The 27,552-nt window shown below is 46.3% G+C and overlaps 2 protein-coding genes across 2 annotated transcripts in view; both read left to right on the top strand.

Moving 5' to 3' along the window:
- Positions 1-27,552, top strand: part of LOC309567520 (uncharacterized protein) — a gene marked incomplete at its 5' end in the record, with an annotated part of 1,161,679 nt that overhangs the window by 95,360 nt on the left and 1,038,767 nt on the right. The window contains one exon of the mRNA XM_082272904.1: positions 1,774-2,589. Coding sequence (XP_082129030.1) covers positions 1,774-2,589 — 816 coding nt within the window. The remainder of the gene's footprint in view (positions 1-1,773; positions 2,590-27,552) is intronic.
- LOC309566970 (uncharacterized protein) overlaps positions 1-27,552 on the top strand; it is a gene marked incomplete at its 3' end in the record, with an annotated part of 283,334 nt that overhangs the window by 68,766 nt on the left and 187,016 nt on the right. The window lies entirely within an intron of this gene.

Raw genomic sequence — 27,552 nt, 5'->3', positions numbered from 1 at the left:
CATCATAGTGGTTCAGCCTGATTCAGTATGCACATATACAAACACTCAGATATTGATGTTGCAGGAGTGATAAGTAGTTATGCAAGAAGCAGTGAAATGACACACTGAAGGTATAGGCTTTGAGGAGTGATAGTAGATGATGATAAGCACTCAGATAGTGATGTTGCAGGAGTGATAGTAGATGATGATAGGTAGTAAACACAAGAGCTAGCAATCTAGTACAATCAACAGGTGATAGATAATAGCAAGTAAGATGTACAAGAGTTGCTAAGCTAATTCAGTAATGCAGGTTGTAGTAAGCAGTAGGCACAAGAGCTAGCAATCTAGGTTAGTAATGCAGATGATAGATACTAGAGAGCATGTATCCTAGAGCTAGCAATAGTTCTATAATGCAGGTATAGATAGCAAGCGTTGTTGATAAGAGAGGGTCCCCTGTGGGGTACTTATCAATAGCCAGAAGTAAGGAAGTGTATGACAAGGTAGCGAGGCTCCGGTCAATCCAGGTATAGGGTATGTAGCTGGAAGATTCGGCAGCGTCAGGTTAGGCATCTATCAGGAGCGGTTGCACGAACAATGTGTGAGTGCAGACCGTCAGTTGAAATAGCTGCTCAATGCGGCGCCTGATGATGACGTCAGCACTGTGAATGGAATACACACCGATATGCGTTCCACCTACCTGAGGGGATGGAACGCAACCCGGAAGTTAAGTGATAGAAAGGCACTGAGAATACCAGGATCTTACAGGTCCATCCAGGCCAATAAATGACATTACCCTCTTGAGTATCTATTTGCTCTAACTTTACCTATATTATGTTGTAGACATGTTTTTTGTGACAAGAAGTATATGACGATCAGATTGCTAGTTCCAAGTGATGTGCAAGATTTGTTAGTCATGTTCCTATTCTCTTGGTAAATATGCTAAGAGCACCCTTCCATGTATTGATGAAAGAAAAAAAAATTATGGTGCTCTTCGGGATCAGTCCAGTCTTCATCTTGGTTGTTCTCCCCCATCCTCACTCTCTGACCTCTGGTGGGGCTCAGCCCCGCTGTTATTCATGACTAAATCATGGACTAAATAAGGAAGTGCGGGACTTCTTTTGTTGGGAAGATGGCAATGAGTAATAGAGGGGGAGGGGACACTCGTCCTATAATCCCCTCATTACTGTCACTCCTATAAAAGACAGTTCTCGTTGTTTCCTCACTCTCTGACTAAAGTCCATGAATAAAGAAATGAACTGGTAGGAGATCAGAGGATACATTTACTAGTTACCTTGAGGGTGGAATTGTAAGATTGCAGTGACAAAGCTGCCTAATGTGGGTGGAGTTTTGGTTTAGGGGAACCAATCTGCTCATGTCTAGTAATAATCTTTTTATTTCTATTTTTGTAGATGGACAGGAGATGAGGAAAACCTCAGAGGATTCTCTCACTTTGTCTCCAGACTGTAAAGTAGAAGATGACATCACACAGTATAGTCCAGGAGAAAACCCGGCTACCTCAAATGTCCATCCGGCACCACACAGTGTAGATGGACCATCGTATTCCTCTTATCCTGAGGAACCTCCGACTGTGAGGGACAGTGCCGGACCATCGTATTCCTCTTTTCCTGAGGAACCTCAGACTGTGAGGGACGGTGCCGGACCATCGTATTCCTCTTATCCTGAGGAACCTCAGACTGTGAGGGACGGTGCCATCCTTCCAAAAGATAAAAGGTTTTCCTGTACTGAGTGCGGGAAGTGTTTCCCTTTTAAATCCAAACTTGAAGTGCATAAAAGATCTCACACAGGTGAGAAGCCATATTCCTGTTCTGAGTGTGGGAAAGGTTTTGTACAAAAATCTGAACTTGTCAGACATCAGAGAACTCACACAGGTGAGAAGCTCTATTCCTGTTCTGAGTGTGGGAAATGTTTTTCACAGAAGAATCATCTTCACAGACATCAGGGATCTCATACACGGGAGAAGCCGTATTCCTGTCCTGAGTGTGGGAAATGTTTCTCTTTTAAATCCAAACTTGAAATGCATAAAAGATCTCACACGGGGGAAAAACCGTATTCCTGTACTGAGTGCAAAAAATGTTTTTCACTGAAGTATAATTTTGAAATACATCAGAGGCTTCACACAGGTGAGAAGCTCTATTCCTGTTCTGAGTGTGGGAAAGGTTATGTACAAAAATCAGAACTTGTCAAACATCAGAGAACTCACACAGGTGAGAAGCCGTATTCCTGTCCTGAGTGCAGGAAATGTTTTTCAGATAAGTCCGGTCTTTACAGACATCAGAGATCTCACACAGGAGAGAAGCCCTATTCCTGTTCTGAGTGTGGGAAATATTTTTCAGCGAAGTGTAATCTTAACAGACATCAGAGGCTTCACACAGGTGAGAAGCCCTATTCCTGTTCTGAGTGTGGGAAATGTTTTGTACAAAAATCAGGACTTGTCAAACATCAAATAACTCACACAGGAGAGAAGCCCTATTCCTGTTCTGAGTGTGGAAAATGTTTTTCAGTGAAGTCCGATCTTTACAAACATCAGAGATCTCACACGGGGGAGAAGCCGTTTTCCTGTTCTGAGTGTGGAAAATGTTTTTCACAGAAGTGTCATCTTTACAGACATCAGAGATCTCACACGGGGGAGAAGCCATATTCCTGCCCTGAATGAGGGAAATGTTTTTCCTGTAAGTCCAGTCTTTCCAAACATCAGAGGTCTCACACTGGGGAGAAGCCATATTCCTGTCCAGAGTGAGGGAAATGTTCCTCACTGAAGTCCTGTCTTCCTGTACATCAGGGATCCCACACAACCCTCGAGGTGTATTAATGCCTTGAGTGCGGGAAATGTCTTCTATATGAAGTTGCTGGACATGTGTGTAAGAAGCACCCCCTGATATACACCTCAGATATACTCCATGGCTGATCTTCATCATGTAAGAAACACTTCATAAGGAGATCAGAGATCACCAGAGACATGGATGAAGTGTTGTCCCGTGTTGGCCATTGACGGCTGAGTACATTTTGTGGCGTAAGCTTTCACAAACACTTGGTCTATTTTTTTCTTTGTTTTGTTTTTTTTTTTTTTTTTAATTAGTTGAATAAACATGACCAGCATTCACCCAGCAATGATAAATTATTGGCCGTAATTTATTTAATACACTGATTTCCTCTGCTCCATCTAGTGGCCTTAATTAAGTATTGTGATATTTTTACTAATGGAGATATGACAGAAACAATATATCTCATTATGGCCACTAGATGGAGCTGACGATCATAGGAAATCACTGTGTTGTATTATAGGCAGAATTTGTAATGGTTAGAGTAATGATTGTCCTATTTGTCCAATGACTTTTTTATAAGTAGACCCCTTAGTTTCCTCATAATCATACACTTGAATGTACAGTAGACACTGAAGGATGTACATTAATCAAACCAACGATATTAACCGGTTGCCCACCTGGGTCAGTATATACAGTGTACTGTGGACAGCGGCTCACACAAGTATGGTAATGCACTTGTATGTTGTGGCTTTCTTCCAGGTCTCCACCCATTCATGCGCTCACCCAGCAACCCCCGCTGCCATTGGCAGTAGGACAAGTTTGTCAGCAGGTTCCTGCCAATGATTTTGCCTGGGACCCTGCTGATCACCGGCAGTCAATGACAAATCACTTTTATTTTTATAACCACAGGGAGCTATCTTGCACTTTCTTCTCTTCCTGAGTCCTTTTCAGTTGAGGAAGAGAAGACAATACCACACTGTGCACCCACACACCTTATTTCAGCACATTTAACCCTTTGATTTCTCTCATTAACCCTTTGGTCACCCAACCAGGTCCATTAGTACAGCCTCAGTGTACAGTATTCTTTTGATCCCTGTATTAGCATTACTTATTACGTCAGATAGCATTAGATTGCCTGCACACTATTGCACTTACGCTACAGGTTCCTGATCACCACCAGTGCTAGTATAGTTTCTGTATGGATCAATATCTTGATTACGAACAGAACTATATTGGTGCCCCCCTTATGTCCCTAAAAATGCAGCATTAGCAGTATCAGCCCTGATTCTTTCCAGCACCTGCGTTTGGCCCTTCTGCCCCCCACCCCCAACAAGTGCAGTGTCAGAAGATCACTGGGGTTGTGGAAATTTTATTAGGATTAGTATGGGCATTTTTCAGGATGTGTTTTATTTAGATTGTCATTCTGGCTCCTGTTGTCGGTTTGCTTGCAATACGCTCATTAGAGTGTGTACGAGGGAACCGGCATTGAGGAAAGACTACTGGCAGTGAAAACCTTCCCTTAGACGTGTAGGGAAGGTCTCGCTCTACATAGACATCTCAGCCGGGGAACACTCCATGCATGGGCCTGTTTGCCGGTATAGATCTATGTGTATCGCGGTGTGGAGTTAATATCGTTTTGATATCTATCTGCCTCTATGAAGGGCTACACATTCATGTCTTTCTACTGTGCCTGATCACCATAGTGGAAACAGCATGGCTCTTTCCCTGCAGATAGCCTCACATCTATGGGAAGAGTAGTATGCTATTAGGCATTGTCCTCTGAGCTTTGCTGAATGGGATTCACACCAGTAGTAGTGGTTGGAATACATGCATAGGTTTGATCAGAGCAGCGATCACGGTTCTACATGCTGGTTTCATTGTGTAGTGTTAGGCGGGAAGCCGTGCACTCTATTCTGCTCATTATTGTTTGTGTACTCCCCCTTTCTATTGTATATTTAAATGTATATAAGTGTGTCATTGTCTGATTCTATGTGAGTAACTTGTGTCATATGACTGTACATTTGGAACTGATTGGCTGATGTTGTATCGTCATCACTTCCTGTTGATTGTCCCTTTTGTTGTCCCATAAATAAATGAAGCCTCCTGTCTGAGACAGGACATTCTATGGAGCATCCAATGAGATAGCAGCCTGTGTGTCTGTATTCCTGGGTACTGCTGAGCGCTCTATTACCTTATACACAGAGCTGAGAACTGTGCTTATTACCACAATGGGATTGATTGCACTTGGCGTATATTAATATCCAATTAGCACAACAGAGTTATTTGTGCATCAAGCGTACATTAATTTCCACTGACACCTCTGATACACTGCATGCAAAACCGCAGTGTTAGCAGAATCCGGCCTGATCTGTGCTAACACTAGGAGATACGTTTTTATTTGTAGTGGTTCAAGCAGTCCCTGACAGCCAGGAGCTCTTTTCCCTGTGAGTCGCACTAGGTACCTGTAAAACTTAGTGGCCAAAATGTCCCAACAAAGGTACACTGGTGAAGTGGCCTAGAGGATTCTAGTTATGAGAGCTGGGAGCAAAGGGGAAGCCTCACTGACAGAATCAGGCTCCAAATATGAACCTGTAGCAGCACCCTGAAAGGTAGCTCAGAGGATGGAGGAGAGGTCCCCGCTAAGGTCAGGTGTACCCCACCCTGGGTAGCTGAGGTGCTAGTAACACTTCATTTGTCTTATATGCAGCAGGATGCCAGTACTAGTGCCGCATTACCTTATGGTGAGCTGGCAGGCACCAGCAGCCCAGTACATCCTAGTCTTTTACAACCCTGCACTGCAGTATTTCGTGGTGACCTGGCGAGTCCCAAAAATGCAGTCTGCTAGTGCCAGCTTGGCATTCCCAAGTTCAAAGGGGTTGAAGGTGCCGATGTTGATCGCCTACGGCCACATCACCCTGAATGTGCCCGATCTCGTCTGATCTCGGAGGCTAAGCAGGGTCGGGCCTGGATGGGAGACCGCCGGGGAATACCAGGTGCTGTAGGCTTAGAGATCCCCCTGAGGAAGACGCGTAGACCCTGCGCTGATTGACTGCACACCTAAAGACTATTTCAGCCTGTAAAAGACTGGTGTGCTTCAGCATCAGATACTTGTGAGTGATTTAAAAATCTTTTAATAAAGTAACTTTTTATACAAACGTTACTTGCACCATGGATTGTTTCTTCCCCATATGTGTCAACTGCTGAGATCATCACCCCGGAGTCTATTGACCGGAGGATTAGTCCATCTTTCTCCTGTTGGGAGTAAATACTGATTTTGACCAAGCTTAATTGCAAGGTCACACTGAAAAAGGTGAGCACCCACCCCACGGGAGGGGGGGAGGGGGACACAGGAGTGGAGGTGACACACCAGACAAGCCGTTTAGTTCACAGATTGTCGATTTATATCTTTTTGATTGATCACTGGTGATTGGGATTGTTAATTGACACCACGGATTCATTTACACACATTGTGGAAATCTTGGACTCATTTCATAGTGATATCAACATTAATCTTCACGGATTCATCGGAAATTGTTGTTATTTGCATGTTTATGTAGCACTGCCCCCAGCAGATTCCCCTGGGTTACCCATAGCGACAAGTTGTCTTTTTTTTTTTTTTTGAAAATTCTTTTTATTAGTTTTAGAAAAGAGAACAACATACAAAACAGAGCCGCTGGGCATTCCCTGGCTCAACAACAAAAAACAAAACACAACCCCAAACAAGGCTGCACCCAGTTGCTACGAAAAGATTTGCATCACGCTCAAGGATGACAAGTTGTACTTTCTTAGCACTTTAAGTCCTTGGCTCAGTCAGTAAACAGTCCAGGGGATTTTTTTTTTTTTTTTTTTGTATTTTATTAGAACTTGGATGGGGGAAGGGATGAGTGGGATACTCCAACTTAACAAACTATGCACAACCTTGAGGACCTCTATCTGTGTTGCCCTGCCACTGAAGTGAAGTATTGAAAAGCAAACTATTTGGTAGATTACTCTTCAGGGTCTAACTTGGCTCCCCCTTTCTCGCTGACTCTCCCTGGAGTGGTCCCCTTCCTGGGCAGACACCTGGCAAGCCCCCTGGTACTCACAGACACTGCTTTTCCCAGGTAGCTCTGCCTTCAGCTCCACTGTCAGTTTCTCCAGGACCTCTATGGCTCAGCTCCACACCTGGCTCACTAGGCCCGGCTGCCTGTGACCACTTCCCTTTCTGCCAGGAGGAGAGACAGCCGTCACCCTCCTCCTGGGACTCTGCTTCCCGCCAAAGACAGCCTGCCTCATGTGCTCTCCTCTTTTATTTCCAATCCCATGATGCACCTCTCCAGGTGCCAACCCACTGGGACGGTTACAAATTCTGTGCATCATTGGCCAGGTTTCCTCCAATGTCCAGCAGGCCTCCCCATTGGATGCAGTGGGGACCTCAGACCAGATGAATACACACTGAGCACAAAGAGCAGGCCTAACTAAAGATCAGGCTCCCCTGATAAGCAGAAGAGCGAACAATGCTTTTATCCTAGCACCGATCTAGGAGGAGCTACATCTATATTTTATATTATATCCGCAACATTCTTATTGGATATTTGGACACAATTTATGTGGATATTATTATTATGGCACTAAAGATACATTATTCTATAATCGATGATTGTCTATTTTTTTTTTTTCCAAAATGTTTTTATTGAATATCAAAGGGATAACATACAGCTTTAACAATGCTGAATTCAAACATTTAGTAACATTCAATAATAAAAGCATGAAAAACAAAGAACAGTTGTATGTAGCTAGCACGGTGATCGACTGTCAATCATATTGTAACATAAAGGGGCACTCGTATCTCAGCTTAGTTATGGTGTTGTAGTATAATTAGCGTCTACTCCATTCTACATATATTATACTTCTGATAACTCGAGTGGAATAATAAATGAGATCATATACACAATAGTGAGAAAAGAACTGTACTCTGAGGAATATAGATCATTGCAGTTGAGCTTGAGCTTTTCTGCTTTGATCTCATGGATGAAGAGAGGCAGTGTCTGCAATGGGTATGACAGGTGGTCGAAGTGTGTTCATGACATTAATGCATAGTATAATGGAGGCAAATGTTATGTTGTCTTGCTGTATGGTATGAGAATATGGGGGAAGACTTGTCTCCCCCACCCTAAGGGCGAGAGGTTCAGACCTCCCCCAGTAAAGTGTGTATTAGGCCTATTAGGGGATAGGGGAAGAGGGGGAGTGGGAGTTAAGAGGGGGAGAGAGAATGGGGGGGGAAGGGGGGGACAGGTTGGGAAGAAGGAAGGGAGGTGTTGGGGAGAGGTTAGACAGCAGTCCCAGTCTCCGTCCCCACAAAGGGTCCAGGGGTGTTAAAGTTATCTTAAGAAGTTTATAGGTGGCGTTTTATGTATCTAAAGGGTGTCTATGCAAGAGAAAGGGGTTTAATCTTCCCACTTTCATTCCTTGTTTAGGAGTGGGAAAGATTTTGTAATTTTATCATGAGTAAGCACTGAGTCAGCAGACTCTAGATCTTCTCTTTTATAGGTTGTGGTTGCATATTGCCATCAGTGGAGAGTATAGGTTTATTTCGGTCTATGTATGGATGGGTTTGTGAGAATTGGGCGTTGGAATCGATTAATTGTTGAGTCTCAAAGAAGTATCTGAGTTGCAGAAAGTTGTCTATGGATCCCATATATGGGCGTATTTGTCAATGGAGTCCCTCGCAATCGAGATTAATTCCTCCATTTTTGCAATTTTGTTAACCTTACGTATCCAGTCTGATATTGTCGGGGGGGTTTGTGACTTCCAGTGGACGGGGATACAGGATTTTGCTGCATTTATTAAGTGGGGGATGAGGGTTTTTCTGTATCTATGAGGAGGGAGGTCTGAAAGATGAAGCAAGTACCCAGCTGGAGAGAATTCTATATGAACGTTTGAGATTTTTGGGATTGTGTCGTGTATTTGTTGCCAGAATGGTTGGATTTTAGGGCAGGACCTATGTGAAGAAGGGTGCCAGGATGTGTATTGCATCTCCAACACAGCGGGGAAATATCGGGGTAGATTTTGTGTAGGCGGGTAGGTGTTTTATACCACCTGGTCAGCACTTTATAGCAATTTTCCTGTATGGAGATGTTTAATGAACTTTTATGGTCGATGTTGCAGATGTTTCCCCATTGTTTATCTGATATGGATAAGTTGAGATCTGATTCCCATGTAGAAGTAATTCTGTTAGTCAGTACTTGTGAGTTCGAGAAGATCATATTATAAGTGGTAGAAATCAAGTGTCTTTGTGGGGGCTTGTCCATGCATAGTTTCTCGAAGGGTGTTGGGACCCTAGCAAGTGCTCCATTTCTGTTTAGTGAAGCCAAAAAGTGACGTATTTGAAAATATTGCCAAAGGGGGATGGGAGATCCATCAGTGCTCGATTTGATAGACAGCCAGTCACGTAGGATGTCGTTTGAGTAGAAGAGAAGAGCTCTTGCTTGGGTATTGGGCCATATCTTTGTAAGGAGGTCAGAGGACATTCCTGGTGAGAATTCAGGGTTGAGTGTAATTGGGGTTAGGGGGCCTGGATTTGAGGATATAGCAGAATGTCGGCATATGTCTCTAAAACATTGTAAAGTATTTCCGATTAGTGGGTGTTTTTTCAGAGTTTGTGGTAAAAATGACATGGTTATCCATGGTGTATTTTGAATGGGAATATCAGAAAAGGAGTTTTCAATCATTATCCAATCTTTGGTAGGTTTATGTAAGGACCAGTCCACAATTCTGGTCAGGTGGCATGACCAATAATATTTCTTCAAATCTGGGAGGCCAATACCTCCCAGACTTTTGGGTTTGGTTAAGAGGTCATAAGATGATCTAGGACGTTTCTTGTCCCAAAGAAAATGCAGGCAGAGGGTTTTGAAAGTTTGGAAGAATGTATGCGGAAGTTTGATGGGAATGTTTTGGAACAGGTACAAGAGACGTGGGAGTATGTTCATTTTGATTATGGCCGCTCGGCCGAACCATGAGAAATGGAGTTTGCTCCATCTATGAACGTCTTCTTTAATAAGTTTAAGGGCAGGGAGGAAGTTCATGCTGTAGAGATCTGAAAGTTTGACTGGTAGAAAGATGCCAAGATATTTAATGGCATCAGATTTCCAATGAAATGGGAATTTTTTTTTTGCATTGAGTGACCGTATCGTGGGGTAGGGATATATTAAGGGTGTTGGATTTTGAGAAGTTAATTTTAAAGTTAGATAATGTTTTAAATAGTTGGAATTCGCGTTGGAAGGGTAAGGTGAGGTTTTTGCAGAAAAAGTAGGATATCATCCGCGAAAGCGGCTATTTTGTAGGTATGAGATTGAATTTGTACACCATGTATATATGGGTTGCGAGCTAAAGCTCTGAGAAATGGTTCTAGGGTCAGAATGAAAAGGATGGGAGAAAGCGGACATCCCTGTCTTGTACCATTGCTGATGGAGAAGGCGTCTGACGGGTGGCCATTAACACGGACACTGGCTGATGGGGGAAGAGTACAGAGACATAATAAAGTTGTACATCTTGTCCCGAAGACCCATGTGTCTTAGAACCTGAGACATGTACATCCAGTCCAACCTGTCAAACGCCTTCTCCGCATCTAATGATAGCATAAACCCCTGGGCTTTGGAAGAGGTCAACCAATGATGAACGTTAATTGCTTTTGTAGTGTTGTCTCGTGCTTCTCGTCCTGGGACGAAGCCCACTTGGTCATTGTTGATTATATGTGGAAGTAAGGGTAGAAGGCTGTTTGCTAGAATTTTTGCAAATAATTTGATGTCCACATTGAGCAAGGATATTGGCCTATAATTTGTATAAGAAGGTCTTTGTCTTCTTTGGGTATAACGGTAATTTGGGCTTCAATGAGTCTATTTGGAGGGAGAGAGGGTAGGGATCTTGAGTTAAACATTTGTAGTAGAGGCGTGGAGAGGGTATCTATGAAGGCTTTATAGTATGGGGCCGTGAATCCATCTGGTCCAGGGCTTTTACCAGGTTTAAGTTGTTTAACAGCTAATTTAAGCTCTTCATGCGTTATATGGCTCTCTAAAGATTGGGATGTTGCTGCAGACATAGGAGTTGGGCAGTGTTTTTGTAGAAAGTCGTTTATAAGAGTTGGCTTGTCGAGACTCGAATGCGAAGGGGGTAAGTTATATAAAGATGAATAGTAGTGTTCAAATTGTGAGGCAATTGAAGGCGTGGAGGTATGAGATTCGCCGTGACTATCTTTAATGGTGTGAATAGCCAAGTTCGCTCTCTTGGCTTGAATAGCTCTTGCAAGGTAGCTACTGCTCTTATTTCCGAACTCATAGAATAGTTTTTGTTGAAGGATGAACTTTCGTCTTGTTTTGATGTTGAGTTCGTCAAGTAAGAGTTTTCTAGCGTGTATGAGATCTTGTAAGGTGTGTCGCGCTTGTGATCATTTGTGGGTCACTTCGAGTATCTTGATTTTGTTAACGAGCTCTTTAACCTTATTTTGTTGGGCTTTCCTTTTGTTTACTTTGAGAGAAATCCGTTTTCCTCTTAGGACACATTTATGTGCTTCCCAAAGTGTAGTAGGTGAAATGTCAGGGGTGTCATTATCTAGGAAGAAGTCAGTGATTTCTTTATGTATGAGTTGGATGTCTGATTCTGCAGCTAGGATGGAAGAGTCTAGTCTCCAGGATTTAGGTTGTATGTTGGCAGTTGGGAAGGATAAAGTTAACGAAATTGGGTGATGATCCGAGAGCAGCATGGGTTCTATTGTAGCTGCCTTCAATAGGGGAAGATCTTTTTGTGAGAGGAATAGATAATCAATTCTCGAATATCTATTATGGGGGGGAGAAGAATGCGTAGTCTTTAGTTGATGGGTATAATGTGCGCCATGAGTCATGGAGGAGTAGGTTTTTGATTTCTAGATTGATCTGTTTCAGTGCCTTAAATGAGAGTGACGTTGTACCAGAAGAGGTATCAAGGAGTGGGTGAAGTGCTATGTTAAAGTCACCACCTAAGACTGTAATTCCACATTGAAATTGCGTCATTGTACGGGTTATTTTTCTAATAAAAGGGACTTGGGCAGAATTGGGACTGTATATATTAGCTAGTGTGACTGGTTTATTTGACAACAGTCCTTTTAGAAAGATGAACCTCCCTTCCGGGTCTATGACAGTGTCTTGTAGTACCCAGTTCATTCGTTTGGATATAAGGATGGAGGTCCCCTTCGTTTTTGCTAACGGGCTAGTAGCGTGATAAGCGGACGGATATAAACGATTCGAAAGTTTGGGTATATTGCGTGTTTGGAAATGTGTCTCTTGTAGGAAGACTATGTCTGCTTTTAGTTTATGCATTAAGTCTAATACCTGGCTGCGTTTTTCAGGGATGTTAAGTCCTTTGACATTTAGTGATACTAATTTGAGAGAAGGGAAGTCATTGTGGGGATTGAGTTGTGGCATTTTGAAGTTGAATCTGATATAAAGATTCTAATGGATTTGGGTTGGTCAGAAAAATTTGTTGGGATAGTCTTAATTCCTTGTGTAGGGGAGACAGAGACTGGGAGGTGTGAGGGAAGGGGGGAGGGGGAAGAGTCTATCAGAGGAGGGAGAGAAAGGGGATTAAAGGAGGGGAGGAAGGGAGAGGGCGGAGAGGAGGAGTGTGGAGTGGTTCAAACCAAAGCTAGGGAAGAAGATCTGGTCTTCCCTAGAAGAATGTACAGGGGATGGTGGAGGTCAACAGTTGAACACTAGGGGTGTTCCTGTCTTGTGGAGGATAGGTTGGCGTCCGGGTGAGACAGTAAGGAGAATCAGTCCCGGACCGGAGGACGATATATTCATTGGCAAAAAACGGTAACCGCTTAATGTGGGTGATATGGGTAAAGTGTTTGTGTAGTAAGTAGTAACACGGGACGAGGTATAACAATGTACTTGGAGTCAGGCGTCTTCGAGGGTTGTTCTAATGTAGTCAACGGGGGAGATGGGGTATAACCGGGAATGTGTATGTTCATTCTGGGACAGATAGGAGTGAAGGAGCCTTGGTCACTTAGTTTGTAGATGTCAAGATAGTGTGGATTGTGTATCAGAATGTTATAAGGACGGGGAAGGGGCAGATGCATCTAGATGTTGTATTTGGATGTAATAATATAAGCTGAGTTTACTCGATTACGTGTAGAAAGTCAAACCAGATGGGAAAGGCATATGTGTATGTCAATTAGTCGAGACAGGATCAGTACAACTGTGCATTTGGCGTTAACAAGAATGCAATCAAAAACCTCTCTTTTTTTTTTTTTATTAACTGTTTAATCCTCATTTTTTGTCTCATCCTCTCCCCTCTCCCTGGGATGGCCAGCCCCATATGATCTCCCGTCTCCCATAATATTCACGAGCATCCGGAGATCGATCTCAAAGGAGTCGCTCTCCTTCCCCCTCTTCCCCGACAGCGGCAAAAGCCGAAAATGTTTTAGATGTGCATATTAATGTATAATGGAACCTACAAGTTGGGGGTTGGAGATAAAGTATTGCAAGTGGGGGGCGCTAGTATGTAGGTTTTTTTTTTTTTTTTTTTTTTTTAAGGTACCCGGGGTCCCATGGGGCAGGCCATCTTCTCCTGTAAAACATGAAGCAACATCCAGACAAATCTAGAAAGTGGATTGTCTACGTGAATTAGGTTAATTGTTAATTGTGAAGTAGCGTGGGCAAACCTCATATAAGAGGGGGGAGGTATATCATATCCAGCAAGAGAAGAGATGGTTATGGTCAACTATATGGGTAGATATTATCGGGATAAGTTCCTTTAGAGGTTCTGTGGTCAAGTTTTCCTGGGTGTTTGTATGTTAGCTTTGTAGTTATGGGTGGCAACATAAGTAACTATATCGCAGTTTTCAATATAAATAAGAGCCTGGGGATATGGTGGTGGTTGCATAGTAGGCACCTGAGGTGCCAACTAGGCAAACCTTAGTGTGTGAGAGAAGGGGAAATAAAAGGGGTATACGTTACCACCCAAAGAGGCAAAGAATATCTAAGCTAAGGCAACATCAGTCAGTCCGAAACATGTGTTGAGGGTAGCATCATCTTGTGGTTGAGCGGTGTTCAGTCTTTTCTTGTTCTGAGTGTGACCTCGAAGAAAGTCTACAAGGATTCCTGTAGAGGCAGTGGCGTGTCTCAGTGGTTCAGAGACATCTAGTCCATTTTCTCTTTCTGTATATGGCATCTGTTAGGAAAAAAGAGATATAAAGAAAAAGGAGGAAAAAGAGGAAAGGGAACGGGAGAAGAAAAGCTCAAAGAGGGGAATGGAGGATGCGCCTGTTGAGGGGTGTACAGCTTCAGGTTGTTCTGGAGTTAATCTGGTTGTTCATGAAGCGGTCTCCTGTGTACAGGTGAGGCTGTGAGACTGTCGATCCCTGCCTGTCTGGATTCATTGGTTGGAGCATTTCTGGGCGAAGTGGATCTGCGGCGTCGGAGGTGGAATTCGTCTCGCTCAGGAATGGTGTCCATGGATGTGGCTCCTCTCTGTTGGGGTGGGCGGAAGTTCCTATACCAGTCGGGTACTTCCACGAGTGGAATGTTCAGAGTGTTGCAAAATGAAGTCAGGTCTTCAGGGACTTGCAAGATCGCAGTGCGTCCCTGAGAGGAGGCCGATAAGCAGAAGGGATATTTCCATCTATACTGGATATCTCTGCTGCGTAGCAGGTCCAACAGGGGGCGGAGATCTCTCCTTTGCTGGAGTGTAATGGGTGACAGGTCTTGAAAAATTTTAATTTCTGATCCATGATATAGGATATCCCGACGTTCTCTAGCTTTTCTGAGGATGTTTTACTTTTTTTTGAAATTCACTATGCAACATATAATGTCCCTGGGGGGATCGGTGTCTCTGGCCCTGGGTCTTAGAGCTCTGTGTTTGCGTTCGAATTCTATTGCTGTTTCCTGTGGTCTGCCCAGGATGTCATTAAATATTTGCAGGGTTGCTCTTTCAATGTGGTTATGTTCTACAGATTCTGGCATGCCCCTCAGCCTGATATTGTGGCGGCGGCCACGGTTGTCCAAATCTTCTAAGTATCTTTGTAAATCTCCCATTTGTGAGGATTGTGTGTTTGTTGAGGCTTGAAGGGTTTGGATTGATTCCTCATGAACAGCAACTCTGTCCTCTACCTCATCTACTCTCATGTGGATGGTTTGCATATCCCTCCTGATCTCTGCAATGGCGGCATTTAGTGAGAGCTTAATATCCTCTTTTATATCACTAGCAATAGCCCTGAGGTCTTGTATACTAAGTGGCTGAGGAGATGATGAGGGTGGTGGGCTGGATTGCTGAGATTGTGCAGGGATGCGATCGCTATCAGCAGATTGTGCGGCGGTCGCGCTTCTGGTCACTTCCGTGTAGGCCCGGGATGAAGCCGGGGCCTCGCGTGGCGGCTGCCGGAACAGATCCGGTATACTGCGGCTCGATTGTACAGGCGGATCGTGCAGGGAGCGGGACTGCGACGGGGACGAGTGAGCTGATGATTTACCCATGTTCTCGGGTGTCTGGAGGCTGGCGGCTGTGCTGATGTAGCGGTTTAATCGTCCTCGGTCCGGGAGCTCTGCTACTAGGTGGCCATCTCGGTCAGACGTCAAGCCACGCCCCCCGATTGTCTATTGTTTACCTTTCCCAGTACTTTTTTATATTTCATTTCACAGGCTACACACGTCAAGTGATGAGGGAAATGATGGATGTCATGTGGAGCCCCACAAAGGGCCAGACTACATGGGGAGCAAGATAGTGTGGGATTTGGTGTCACCCTTTTTCATTATGGGGTACCTTTTGTACTTGGACAATTAATATGCATGCGTACCACTTTTTAAACTCTTATTCATTTGAACAATTGGTTGCTGTGGTACCGTGCGACCCAATCGCCAGGACTTCACCCAACGGCTTTTGAAACACCCGACTTCGAAAGGGAGAGAAAGCCTGCTTGTGGACTGGTGAACAGTGAAGTGGAAGGACTAATGGCATGTTTTCATCCTGTCCTCCATTCATGCAGACACGATGGTCCAGATTTGTATGGCATCTGATGTTGTTGAAAAGCCTCTCTGTGTCCACGACTACAACCTTAACATGGGAGGAGTGGACTTCAATGACCAGATGATGGGTCCGTACTCCATTTCACATAAGGCTAGATGCTGGTACAAGAAAGTGTCTGTATATTTATTCCAACTGGCCATGTTTAACGCTTATGTACTATCCAAAGCATGAGGAAGAAGTGGATCCTTCCTAAAATTTGAGGAAGAGATCATCACGGCCCTTTTGTATCCAGGAGGTGCTGTGGCCCAAACTCCCAATCCAGATGCAGTGAGCCAGCTGCATGAGAGGTATTTTTTGGATGCCCTCCCTGGTCCCCCGACCCAAAGAGCACTCCAAAAAGATGTTGTGTCTGTAGTAGACATGGAATAAGAAGAGACTTCCACTTTTTCTGACCCCCTGTCCTGGCCAACCTGGTTTTTGCATCAAGTACTGCTTCCGTTGCTACCACACACTAGTGGCGTATTAGTATAGGATACAGCACGGCACAGTCTAGTGCACACATTCACATAGGACCTCCAAAGATGGGATAGTCAGTGGATGGGCGTCAGCAGGGCAAGAGAAACAGGATGCTAGGGAGAGTATCCTGAAGATAAATGTCTATTCACCGAGTTGTCTTGAGAGACTACAAAATTCAAGGTAAATGTGTTGCGCTAAATCATAAATAAATACATGTGATAATATGGTTCAACAATAAAAAAAAATGTGAAAAAAAGTCCATAAATTTCAAATAAGTGATAATAGTGCTAAATAAGCCCCTTAGGGTAAATATTATAAAGTCCACGTGTGAAAACAAATAATAGTGCTGTGATCAATTCATTCCAAAAGACACCTCCGTGATTATAAGGATCCGCCACCAGATATACAAGCCTCTCACCTCAGTATCTGACCCAGGAGCCACCCAGAAACAGCAGTCCCCTGCAGGGGTGATATAAGGCCAGCGAAACGATATCTCAGGCGAGTCCAGGATCATGAAGCCCATAAATCCAAAAAAACGAATGAATATGAGGACAGAAAAAACGTTTGTAAGAGAGTATAGTTTGGCTATATCCTCCTATATGTAGCACCCTCCTATGTAGGTGCTAGAAAGAGAGTATAGTTTTGGCTGTACCCTCCTATATGTAGCACCCTCCTAGGTAGGTGCTAGTGAGAGAGAGTATAGTTTTGGCTGTATCCTCCTATATGTAGCACCCTCCTAGGTAGGTGATAGAGAGAGAGTATAGTTATGGCTGTATCCTCCTATATGTAGCACCCTCCTAGGTAGGTGCTAGTGAGAGAGAGTATAGTTTTGGCTCTATCCTCCTATATGTAGCACCCTCCTAGGTAGGTGATAGTGAGAGAGTATAGTTTTGGCTCTATCCTCCTATATGTAGCACCCTCCTAGGTAGGTGATAGAGAGAGAGTATAGTTTTGGCTCTATCCTCCTATATGTAGCACCCTCCTAGGTAGGTGCTAGTGAGAGAGAGTATAGTTTTGGCTCTATCCTCCTATATGTAGCACCCTCCTAGGTAGGTGCTAGAGCAGGGGTCCTCAAACTTTTTAAACAGGGGGCCAGTTCACTGTCCCACGGACACTGTTGGGGGCCGGACTATAGTTTGAAAAAAATCTGAACGAATTCCTATGCACATGTTTTATTTGTAGTTCCCCTAAAAGCAGGAAAAACAATACAATATTTAAAACCATGGCCTCAGGAACTAATGTGCAAGCAGTGCCATGGGGATTTCTTGAGGCTGCGGACATGGTACAGGGGGGAGATGTCTGAGGCTGTGGACATGGTACAGGGGGGAGATGTCTTGAGGCTGCGGACATGGTACAGGGGGGAGATGTCTGAGGTTGCGGACATGGTACAGGGGGAGATGTCTGAGCCTGCGGGCATGGTACAGGGGGAGATGGTCAGAGGCTGCGAACATGGTACAGGGGGAGATGGTCAGAGGCTGCGGACATGGTACAGGGGGAGATGGTCAGAGGCTGTGGGCATGGTACAGGGGGAGATGGTCAGAGGCTGCGGACATGGTACAGGGGGAGATGGTCAGAGGCTGCGGGCATGGTACAGGGGGAGATGGTCAGAGGTTGCGGGTATGGTACAGGGGGAGATGGTCAGAGCCTGCGGGCATGGTACAGGGGGAGATGGTCAGAGGCTGTGGAAGGGTCTTACCTGGCCGTGATGAGAGGCACGCGCCACTGCTGGGCCACTGCAGTTCTTTACTTTAGATTTAAAAATGGCGCCCCGCTGGCCCCATTACGTCACTGCTGACAGAGAGGAGGCGGGACCGATTACTTGCCGAGAGGAGACAGGACGGAGAGGAGGCGGGGCGGAGGCGGGACGAAGTGCTTAGCTGGGAGGAGGCGGGACGGAGAAAAGACATCCTCGGGTCTGAGAGGAGGCGGGGCGGAAGCGGGACGAACTGCTTAGCTGGGAGGAGGTGGGACGGAGGTCGAGCATAATTGTAATAATGCAAAGCTGGCTGATTACATTTTTTCTCTACCTTCGTTCCGTCTCCTCCCAGCTAAGCAATCCGCTCCGCTTCCTCTCAGACCCGAGGATGTCTTCTCTCCATCCCGCCTCCTCTCAGCTAAGGAGCCGATTTCCTGCACTCGCAAAAAAAAAGCAGAGAGCGGCCGTTTTGATTATAGCTTAGGCAGCCTCGGCGGGCCGGGTTCCGGACCCTGGCGGGCCGTATGCGGCCCGCAGGCCGTAATTTGAGGACCCCTGTGCTAGAGAGTATAGTTTTGGCTGTATCCTCCTATATGTAGCACCCTCCTAGGTAGGTGATAGTGAGAGAGTATAGTTTTGGCTGTATCCTCCTATTTGTAGCACCCTCCTAGGTAGGTGATAGTGAGAGAGTATAGTTTTGGCTGTATCCTCCTATATATAGCACCCTCCTAGGTAGTTACTAGAGAGAGAGTATAGTTTTAGCTCTGTCTGCCTATCAGAGGAGGCACATTCTATAATTCTATATTGCTTTCTGCCTAGCAGAGAGCAGGATCTGTGTGTTAGGTCTGCTCATGGTGCTCAGTGTGTGATATATCTGGTCTGGGGAGTGTCCCCACTGGTCCAATAGGTAGACATGTTGGACAGTGGAGGAAACCAGACCAATGGGCACACAGGCTTTGATACAGCCCCAGTGATTGGCACAGATTGGTTGTCTTGGTGGGGTGTCGTATAAAACCCAGGAGCACATGTGCTCTGGGTCTTTGGCTGGTGAGCAGAGTCCCAGAGGGAGGGTGACGGCTGTCTCCTCCTCTGCATTGGTGGCACGTGGTCACAGGCGGTCAGCATTGTGAACTGGAAGGAAGGAGCGGAACCCAGAGGTCCAGGAGAGCTGACTAGAGGGGTTGAGACACTGGAGAACCTGGAAAAGCAGTACAGGGGTTTGTGTCTAAGGGCCTGATCAGGAAAGGGGCCGTCCCGGAGTAGAGTAGTCAGAGGACGGGTGTCAGCTGGAGGAAGGTAAGGGGGTGCTAGGCAAGTACCCTGAAGATAGTGCTAAATAAAGTCTTCACTACAGAGACTTCACTTCAAATTCATTTAGTGGCAAGGTGAAACTGCAGCCTGGCTGCACCTTCATATAGGAGTCCTCATCAACTGTGAATAGTTCAATTCCAGGGTATCCCACTCTTCCCCTTTCCTATCCCTATTTATAATAAAACAACCACAACCCCTAGACTGTTCATTGACTGAGCCGGAAAGTAAAGTGTTAAGTTTCTGCATGCAGTTGCTAACGGTAGCCCCCTTTCAATGCACAGTGACCAGCGTGCCCCCCTTTCAATGAACAGTGACCAGCGTGCCCCCCTTTCAATGCACAGTGACCAGCGTGCCCCCCTTTCAATGCACAGTGACCAGCGTGCCCCCTTTCAATGCACAGTGACCAGCGTGCCCCCCTTTCAATGCACAGTGACCAGCGTGCCCCCCTTTCAATGAACAGTGACCAGCGTGCCCCCCTTTCAATAAACAGTGACCAGCGTGCCCCCTTTCAATGCACAGTGACCAGCGCTGCATGCCCCCCTTTCAATGCACAGTGACCAGCGTGCCCCCTTTCAATGCAGAGAGACCAGCGTGCCCCCTTTCAATGCACATTGACCCCAGCATTGCCCCCAATCATTGCAGAGTGCCACAGCATTGCCCCCAATCATTGCAGAGTGCCAGCCCCAGCATTGCCCCCAATGATTGCAGAGTGCCAGCCACAGCATTGCCCCCAATCATTGCAGAGTGCCAGCCACAGAATTGCCCCCAATGATTGCAGAGTGCCAGCCACAGCATTGCCCCTAATGATTGCAGAGTGCCAGCCACAGAATTGCCCTCAATGATTGCAGAGTGCCAGCCACAGCATTGCCCTCAATGATTGCAGAGTGCCAGCCACAGCATTCCCCCCCAATGATTGCAGAGTGCCAGCCACAGCATCCCCCCCAATGATTGCAGAGTGCCAGCCACAGCATCCCCCCCAATGATTGCAGAGTGCCAGCCACAGCATTGCCCCCAATCATTGCAGAGTGCCAGCCACAGCATTGCCCCCAATCATTGCAGAGTGCCAGCCACAGCATTGCCCCCAATCATTGCAGAGTGCCAGCCACAGCATTGCCCCAAATTGCAGAGTGCCAGCCACAGCATTGCCCAGAATTGCAGAGTGCCAGCCACATCATTGCCCCCAATTGCAGAGTGCCAGCCACAGCATTGCCCCCAATTGCAGAGTGCCAGCCACAGCATTGCCCCCAATCATTGCAGAGTCCCAGCCACAGCATTGCCCCCAATCATTGCAGAGTGCCAGCCACAGCATTGCCCCCAATCATTGCAGAGTCCCAGCCACAGCACTGCCCCCAATTGCAGAGTGCCAGCCGCAGCACTGCCCCCAATTGCAGAGTGCCAGCCACAGCACTGCCCCCAATTGCAGAGTGCCCGCCACAGCAGTGCCCCAAATTGCAGAGTGCCAGCCCCAGCATTGCCCCCAATGATTGCAGAGTGCCACAGCATTGCCCCCAATTGCAGAGTGCCAGCCACAGCATTGCCCCCAATTGCAGAGTGCCAGCCACAGCATTGCCCCAAATTGCAGAGTGCCAGCGATCCCCCCGCGAGACCCATGCACTTACCTCACGGACGGTCTCGCAGTCGCAGCTTCTCTTCAGTCCCCGGCTCCCCGCGTCTCCGAGTCCTCAGTCCTCCCGCGGCGCCTCCTCCTCGTCCAATGGCACGGTGTTTGCCTTTCGGCCAATCAGGAAGCGGGAGGACCCGCTCCCTGATTGGCCAGGAGGAGGATCCGTGTGACAATTGCGAATTCTCATTCGCTATTGTCACAGAATGGGCGGGTCGGGGCGCACTGCTCTGCCCCCCGGCCGCCACGTCTGCCCGAGCGCGGGACATTCAATTGTACTGCGCGTCCTTCGACACGCAGAGGGATTCAGCCCGTTCTGCGAACTTGCAGAAAGTTAGCAACCGGTTCTATGGAACCAGTGAGAACCGGCTGAATCCCACCACTGAGCTCAGGGTGTATGAGATAAAAGACTCTCCAAACATCTATCATCCTAAATATGGAGATGTAAGGATATGAGTCCTTGGCTCTCACACACTTTCCCGTGTAAAAGAAGGTTACAATACTTTAGTTCCTTACTATTCTCCTAAGATAGACATGGGTAACTATTAGTGTTGAGCGAACACGGACTGTATTATTCGTGTTCGTACCGAATAATTGGATTTTTGTTACCCGAACACGAACACGGACACTTTACTGTATATTCGGGTAAAAATCCGTGTTCGGTCGTTTTATTTCCGGGTTTTGCATGCTTTGGCGCTCTTTTCATGGCGGGCTTTCAACAGCCAATCAACAATCGTTTAACTGGTGTGCCTTAAGCCATCCCAGCCATGCCTGCAAATGTCTCAGTAGCTGTGATTGGCCGTCTGAAGCATGTGACCAAGTCTTTATAAGTTCGAGGCAGCCGCAGCGACGTCATTATGCTGCTTAGATCAGGGACAGAGCACACATCAACGTGCTGGCTGCTGATTAGGGAAAGATAGGCAGGAAAAAACCATTTGTGTCCGGATAGAATTGAGGGACAGGTCGGAGTGTTTAGGCAGGGCGAGTTGTAGGCATTTTAGGGATAGAGTCTGCTGAATTATAGGGTCAGTGTGTTCTACAAACTACAATCGATATTGCTGTGTGGGGTGGGGTCTGCACTTAGTTCTCCTGATCTACGATCTCTTCTCAATCCTGTTAGGGACAGAGTCTGCTGAATTTTAGGGAAAGTGTGTTCTACAAACTACAATCGATATTGCTGTGTGGTGTGGGATAGGAGATAGGCAGGTGTCAGTGATCCACATCCATTTTTCTGTGTGTGGGCTGCAGTGAACACAATCTTTTTGGGGTGCAGTGAACACAATCCTTTTGGAGTGCAGTGAACAAAATCTTTGTGGGGTGCAGTGAGCAAAACCTTTGTGGGGGTACAGTGAACACAATCTTTGTGGGGTGCAGTGAAGACAATCCTTGTGGGGTGCAGTGAAGACAATCCTTGTGGGGTGCAGTGAACAAAATCTTTGGGGGGGTACAGTGAACACAATCTTTGTGGGGTGCAGTGAACAAAACCTTTGTGGGGTGCAGTGAACACAATCTTTGTGGGGTGCAGTGAAGACAATCCTTGTGGGGTGCAGTGAAGACAATCCTTGTGGGGTGCAGTGAACAAAATCTTTGGGGGGTACAGTGAACACAATCTTTGTGGGGTGCAGTGAACAAAACCTTTGTGGGGTACAGTGAACACAATCTTTGTGGGGTACAGTGAACACAATCTTTGTGGGGTGCAGTGAACAAAACCTTTGTGGGGTACAGTGAACACAATCTTTGTGGGGTGCAGTGAACAAAACCTTTGTGGGGTACAGTGAACACAATCTTTGTGGGGTGCAGTGAAGACAATCCTTTTGGAGTGCAGTGAACACAATCTTTGTGGGGTACAGTGAACACAATCTTTGTGGGGTACAGTGAACAAAACCTTTGTGGGGTACAGTGAACACAATCTTTGTGGGGTGCAGTGAACACAATCTTTGTGGGGTGCAGTGAACAAAACCTTTGTGGGGTGCAGTGAACACAACCTTTGTGGGGTACAGTGAACACAATCTTTGTGGGGTGCAGTGAACAAAACCTTTGTGGGGTACAGTGAACACAATCTTTGTGGGGTACAGTGAACACAATCTTTGTGGGGTGCAGTGAACACAATCTTTGTGGGGTACAGTGAACACAATCTTTGTGGGGTGCAGTGAAGACAATCCTTTTGGAGTGCAGTGAACAAAATCTTTGTGGGGTGCAGTGAACAAAATCTTTGTGGGGTGCAGTGAACAAAATCTTTGTGGGGTACAGTGAACACAATCTTTGTGGGGTGCAGTGAAGACAATCCTTGTGGGGTGCAGTGAACAAAATCTTTGGGGGGTACAGTGAACACAATCTTTGTGGGGTGCAGTGAACAAAACCTTTGTGGGGTACAGTGAACGCAATCTTTGCAGCCTGGCACACATGAGCGATTACATGCTGCAGTGTCTCCACAACGACAGCCGAGTTGCCCACATTCTAACTTGTGCTGATTACTGGGTGGCCACGCTGCTGGATCCCCGTTACAAGGACAACGTACCGTCCTTAATTCACTCACTGGAGCGCGATCGCAAGATGCGCGAGTACAAGCGCACGCTGGTAGACGCCATGCTGCTGGCATTCCCATCTGACAGCGGGGCCACAGTGGAAGCACAAGGCAGAGGAGGAGGAGGTCGCCAACGCAACCAGGGCACCGCCAGCACCTCAGAAGGCAGGGTTAGCATGGCCGAAATGTGGAAAAGCTTTGTCAGCACGCCACAACAAACAGCAGCACCAGCAGCTCAGATGGAACGTCTTAGCAGGAGGCAGCATTTTACCAACATGGTGGAGCAGTATGTGTGCACACGCCTACATGTAGTGAATGACGGGTCTGCCCCCTTCAACTTCTGGGTCTCCAAATTGGGCACATGGCCTGAGCTTGCCCTTTACGCCTTGGAGGTGCTGGCGTGCCCTGCAGCCAGTGTATTATCTGAACGGTATTTAGCACGGCTGGGGGCGTTATCACAGACAAGCGCAGCCGCCTGTCCAGAGACAATATGGACAAGCTCACGTTCATTAAAATGAACCAGGCATGGATCCCACAGGACTTTTCCGTACCTTGTGCAGAATAGCAATGGATACCGACCTTACCCAGCCATTGTTCCATTTTTGCTCTTTCTCACTCTTTTGGGGTGTACCCTCATTTAAAATTTGTGAAAAGAAGCAGTGTTGGCTACCTCGTCCTCCTCCTCAGGGCCAGATTAACGTAGGGGCTATTGGAGCTGCAGCTCCATGCAGGCCCCTACCTTTTATATAGGCCCCGGGTTGGCCATATTCACTGTGACCGCTCTTCTGTCACTTGTAAACACAGAAGTCTGGCTTCTATGCTCGCTTCCCCAGGCAGCTCCCTCAGAACCTCCCCACACAGCGCGAAGGCCGGACAAGGAGGGACAGTTGCCGATGCATGGATGTGTTTATGGACTTCAGAGACAGCATCCCATGTTGAATTAGGCATGCATGGCTGCACCCTTCCTCCTCTGGAAGCATGCCAAGGCACGGCCCTTAAGGCCCTTCAAAATCCTCAGCACCAAGCCCATGATGCTCTTAATCCGGCCCTGGTCCTCCTCCACCGCCGCTTCCACCTACACCGCCCATAGGTGTGTGCAGCCTATTGCATTAGGGTGTGCACCCCAAAGTTGAAATACACATGCATGTGTTTGCCTACATGTACATGGCCCCGATACATTACTCTCCCTGCTGGCAAAGAGAAATAGAGCAGAGCAGGTGCGAGGGAGATCTTTCCCATCTCCTCACTGGCAAACAGAGCGATAATGCTATGTGCCCTAGGTGATTAGGGTGTGCCCAGGTACACCAGGCACACCCTGTGCGCACGCCTATGACACCGCCACATCCACCACCACCTCAACCTCCCTCCTACTCCATATGGGCCTCGTCCTTCAGAGATGAAGAACATTGTTTTATTTTTCTGGGTTTTTTTTTGTTGTTTTAAGTTATTTCCCTATCCACATTTGTTTGCAGAGCACTTGCCATGCTCTTAACTACGTTTTGCTGCCATTTGCAGCACTCTAGCCCTTTCCATTGGTGTTTTAGAGCCATTTTAGTGCCTTAAAGTTCGGGTCCCCATTGACTTCAATGGGGTTCGGTGTCCGGGAATAGTTCGGTAAAAGTCCGGGACACGGACCCGGACTTTTTTTTAAAGTTCGGCTGAACCCGTCGAACACGGACATCTAGGTGTCCGCTCAACCCTAGTAACTATTCCATCTCCTCTACCGACATCCATAAGTTGGAGTAGCCATGCTCATAAACTGGGCAATGTTACCCTCGAAGAGCTGGAGTTAGTGGGACAGAGTCATCACTATTCACTCAAGCAAGCTTTAAATCTTTATTTAGCCAGCGCACACATCAACCATTCACACTCCAACTAAGAATTCATATTTCCATAAACAGACAACACTACGTCATCCATTAAATTGGACACAAAAATGCAATTCCCTTCATCAGTAAGGTGAACCCCATCTCCCCGGAAGAGATCAGGCTGTTCTCCTTCCAAAGCATTATTATGGTACATATACCTCTTTTCCTTCCACAAATACCTCTGTAGACCAATATTTACTCTCCTTCCAAAGCATTATTATGGTACATATACCCCACTTCCGTCTATAAATACCTCTGTAGACCAATATTTACTCTCCTTCCAAAGCATTATTATGGTACATATACCCCACTTCCGTCTATAAATACCTCTGTAGACTATTATTTATTCTCCTTCCAAAGCATAGTTATGGTACATATATCTCTTTTCCTTCCACAAATACCTCTGTAGACCATTATTTATTCTCCTTCCTCTCCACTTCACTCCCTGACTCCAACAGGGTCTAGGAACGATGGAAGAAAATACCAGAATGGTGTCAGGGAAATACTCTGAAATCCACTTCAAATCTCCTTTCATCCAAGTATCCTTGTTTTCCAGCTTCACTGCTATAGCTGTAGTGAGTAACACTTGATAGGGTCCTCCTGTCCACCTGGGATACAGACCCCCTCCTCTGATGTTTTCTCACCACCAGTCCCCTGGCTGCAGGTCATGAGTCCCTTCAAGGGTCTGGAAGAGATGAGTATATTTCCTTCTGCAATTCTTCCAAGTGCCTGTGCAACCCATATTCAGAGAGTGATCTGTATGATCTTGCTAAAGTCTGTGGATAATACAACCCAGTCTTTGGGACTGATCCAAAAAATTGTAGCACTGCCCCCCAGAGGACTGCTGGATTGTTCACCTTGGGATCCCCCTGGGTTACCGTTAGCAACTGCAGCATGTACAATTTTACTCTTTACTCTCTGGCTCAGTCAATGAACAGTCTAGGGGTTGTAGTTGTTTTTGTGTTGTGTTTTTATTTTTTTGTTTTTGGGATGGGAGAAGGGAATAGTGGGATACTCCAGAATTGAACTATTCACAAAAGACGAGGATTCCTCTCTGTAGATGCAGCCAGGCTGCTGGTTTATCTTGCCACTAGATGAACTTTAGGATTAAGTCTCTGAATAGACGACTTGATTGGATAACTATCTTCAGGGTACTCGCCTAACACCCCCTTTCACTCCATCAGCTGACACCCATCCTCTGACTATACTACTCCGGGGTGGCCCCCTTTCAGGTCAGGCCTCTAGACACGATTCCTTGTACTCATGATTCTGTTTTTCTAGGGTCTCCAGTGTCTCTAACCCTCCAATCAGTTCTCCTGGACCTCTGGGTTCAGCTCCTTCCTTCTGGTCCCCAGGCCGACCGCCTGCGACCATACACCAACTGCTACAGAGGAGGAGGCAGCTGCCACCCTCCTTCTGGGACTCTGCTCACCAGTCAAAGACCCCGCACAGGGATGTGGCTCCGCTCCTATCACACCTATATGTGTGTATGTGTATATATACATATATGTGTGTGTGTGTGTGTGTATATACCCCTACACAGAAGTTCAGATGTCATGCCTGCCTCCAAAGACGCCCAAAAAATGCCCAATAAACGCCTGCAACAACACACCTGGGCATTTTTGTTGCAGGCATTTATTGGGCATTTTTTGGGCGTCTTTGGAGGCAGGCATGACATCTGAACTTCTGTGTAGGGGTATATATACACACACACACACACACACACACACACACACACATATATATATGTATATATACACATGTATATATACACACACACATATATATGTATATATACACATACACACATATAGGTGTGAAAGTAGCGGAACCCCATCCATGCACTAATGAAATTATTTGCAGGGATGTGGTTCCGCTCTTATTACACCTATATGTGTGTATGTGTATATATATATATACCCCTATACAGAAGTTCAGATGTCATGCCTGCCTCCAAAGATGCCCAAAAAATGCCCAAAAAAATGCCTGCAACAAAAATGGCAAGGTGTGACAGGAGTGGAGCCACATCCCTGCTCTACTGCAATTCTAAGACAAACAATCTTTTTCTTATGGCGGTCACCCTGACATGGATGAATTTGGTCACCCTGGCATAAAAGGAGCGGAGCCCCATCCCTGCTCTACTAAAAATTCTAAGAGAAACGATCTTTTCTCTATAGCGGTTACCCTGACATGGATGAATTTGGTCACCCTGGCATAGCAGTCAGAGTCAGTTAACCCTACACTACACTACGGTCCCCTTACACTTAACACTTTCCCTA

The sequence above is a fragment of the Pelophylax lessonae genome (genome assembly GCF_965119305.1).
Source record: "Pelophylax lessonae genome assembly, chromosome: 11".
NCBI lineage: Eukaryota > Metazoa > Chordata > Amphibia > Anura > Ranidae > Pelophylax > Pelophylax lessonae.
The sequence above is the reverse complement of the archived record's forward strand: the minus strand, read 5'-3'. Positions and strand labels throughout refer to the sequence as shown.